Source organism: Myotis davidii, unplaced genomic scaffold, assembly GCF_000327345.1.
Source record: "Myotis davidii unplaced genomic scaffold, ASM32734v1 scaffold299, whole genome shotgun sequence".
Lineage (NCBI taxonomy): Eukaryota > Metazoa > Chordata > Mammalia > Chiroptera > Vespertilionidae > Myotis > Myotis davidii.
This window is the reverse complement of record NW_006293088.1, coordinates 5,293,542-5,296,191: the sequence shown is the minus strand read 5'-3', so window position 1 is coordinate 5,296,191 and position 2,650 is coordinate 5,293,542. Positions and strand designations below refer to the sequence as shown.

The 2,650-nt window shown below is 62.3% G+C and overlaps 1 protein-coding gene across 1 annotated transcript in view; it reads left to right on the top strand.

The window, feature by feature from the left end:
- Positions 1-430: 430 nt before the first annotated feature.
- LOC107183586 (chromosome unknown open reading frame, human C1orf167) overlaps positions 431-2,650 on the top strand; it is a 20,009-nt gene continuing 17,789 nt past the window's right edge. Inside the window, exons 1-2 of the mRNA XM_015565937.1 lie at positions 431-539; positions 2,006-2,643. Coding sequence (XP_015421423.1) covers positions 470-539; positions 2,006-2,643 — 708 coding nt within the window. The 5' untranslated portion in view covers positions 431-469. The remainder of the gene's footprint in view (positions 540-2,005; positions 2,644-2,650) is intronic.

The window sequence follows — 2,650 nt, the reverse complement described above, 5'->3', positions numbered from 1 at the left end:
ATTAAAAAACACAAAAAAGGAAAAAAAGTCTCAGTGAGCCGGCAGCTGAAATCTTCATGGACTGAAGGGTGACTTCCTGCATGGAGCACCTGGGGCTGGGGACCAGGGTGTTAGGGAGGAGGGAGGGAGGACACGGGGGAGTGGGGACAGGAAACAAAGAGAGCCTCGCCCCCTCCTGGGGCTGGGCAGAGACACTGGAGGACAAGAGAAAATGAGATGGAAAGGGGGTGCTTCGGAGGCAGGATGAGGAGACCCCACGGGGGCCTGACCCTGACAGCTGGGGCTGGGGCTGGGCCGGAGGGCAGCCAGGGGTGCCAGTGAAGGGCGGGCTGGGGGCCAGGGCTGGGGTGTGGCCTGGTGGGAGCCAGGGCACCCCGTCCTCATTCCCGCAGATCTCGTCTGGTCAGCTAGGCTGCTGGCTGTGGTGTGGAGCAGCGACACTGCTGCCACCTGGCTTGGCCCTGAGCCCATGGAGCTGAGACCCGACACCAGCCAGAAGGAGAATGTGTACCCCCGGCCTGCGACCCCCCTGAGGCCAGGCAAGAGGCTTGGTGGGTCTGGGTTGGGAGGTGGCAGGAACGGGGTCCCCTCTAGGTCGCGGCCCAGAGCTCCTTTCCCAGACAGGCCAGCCCAGAGCCTCCACAATTCCAGAGATTAGCTGCATCGGGCCAGCTGGGCCAGGACACAGCCTTCCCAGCCTGGGGCCCAACACCCTTATATTTCCTAAATTTCATTTCCCTTCGTCCAGTCATAGAAGAAGTGTAGCTGGGGTTTCAATTAAACAAGAAGCAAAGCCAGTGTTGAGTTTCCATTCCATGTTGCAGCTGGGTCCAGTTCAGCATCAGGCTAGTTACAGTCCATTAGTCAGGAGTTAGGGCAACATGCCAAGAGCAAACGAGAACAAAGAGCACAAGGGAGGGAGCAAAGGACAAATTTCAGATTTTGGTTCACGTGCCAGTGTCCTGTTCCAGCTGTGTGGCTGTGAGCAAGTTGCTTAACCTCCCTGAGGTTCCTGTCTACAAACTTTGATGGCCCACAGTCTATATGCCTGCCTTCCCAGGCATCGCCCCAGCTCCGTGGGATGGTCGTGAGGGCTGGGGGCATAGGGAGAGTCGGGAAGTCGGGGAGAGGGTGGACCAGGAGCAGGCCTGGCTGGGTGGGCCCTGGCTGAGAGGGGCGCCCCCAGGTAGGTGGGTGGTAGGTGGGTGCCAGAGGTGGTGGGCTGGGGAACCTGAGTTCAGGTGCCTGGGGCTTTCTGAAGGCCAGAGCAGCTGCAGCCAGGGGTGGAAGCGGCCCAAGGACAAATTTCAGATTCTAGTTCCGTGCCAGTGTCCTGTTCCAGCTGTGTGGCTGTGAGCAAGTTGCTGAACCTCCCTGAAGTTCCTGTCTACAAACTTTGATGGCTCACAATCTACTTGCCTGCCTTCCCAGGCATCGCCCCAGCTCCGATGGGAAGGAGGGCTCTAAGCCCCACCCCGGACCCCCAGAGCAGCTTTCAGCCGTTTGATATGCTGGGTCTTGCTGTCATCCTCAGCTGCTGTATACCCCCCAACCTCCCCACCTCCATTCCTCCTCGTCCCCCATCACTTCTTTGCTCAAGCTGGAAATCAGGGATTGGTCCTTCACGCTCCCCTTTGCTTCGCTCCTCCAAGCCTCCACAGCGGATCTGAATCTGTCTTCTCTCCACCTTCCCTGCCACCCCAGACCTGGCTGTCTCCCCCTCAACAGCCCCCTGTCCCCCAGCCTCCCTCTGCCCTCCTCGCCTCTGACCCTGCCCCGTCCCTGCTCCAAGCAGCCGGACACAGTCAGATCATGTCACTGTTCTTGCTCAGGACCCCCAGGCACTGCCCATTGTCTGCAGAGCGGACACAGACCCCTGCCGTCCAGGCTCTCTCCGGCCTGGGACCCTGTCCCTCCGGCTCTGAGGCCTGACCGGCCCCACCTGTCCCACCTGAGCTGAACACGAGCTCCCCACTCAGGGCATGACGGTCTCTACTCCCTTTAGAGCAACGGAGACTCCCAAAGAGCCTGGGTGTCATCCTGGGTAGTGGACAGGGCCTGTGGGTGCCCAGGGGCCAGGCCAAGAGAGGAGAGCCGGCCACCACTCCCTCGCCAAGGGCAGCCCTTCGCCAGGAGCCCTGCCAAGTCCAGACCAACCTGGCCAGTCCTAGGCCCCGCCTGGGCCTTGCCCTGAAGGACACGGCTGGCCGGCTGATCAACTCCAGATTCCAGCAGCAGAGCAACCTACAGCCCCTGGGAGTCCGCCCGCTGCGGGGGGCGCGAGCGTTCACCGTCCAGCAGAGTAACCTGAGCACACGGGAGGCCGGCCTGGCCAGGTGTGGAAGCCACAGCAGCCCCCGCCCCTGGTTGGAGCCTCAGGAAGGCTTCTGGCCTCACGGGGTGCCCCGGGGAAGCCCCCAATCCCCAGGGCCACAGGCTCAACCATCCTCCACCCTGAAGCCATCCTGGCTTCTGGCCACAGACATGCCCTGCCCACGCTTTGGGCCCACCCTGCGCTGTGCCCCCACTGATGGGCACACACAGCCAGCCCCCAGATCCTGGGGTGGCCTGGGGGACTGGCCCTCCAGGCTCATGGGGGAACCCCTCACCCTGGACGACCTGGCTGTCCCTGTCAAGAGCCCGGCTCGGG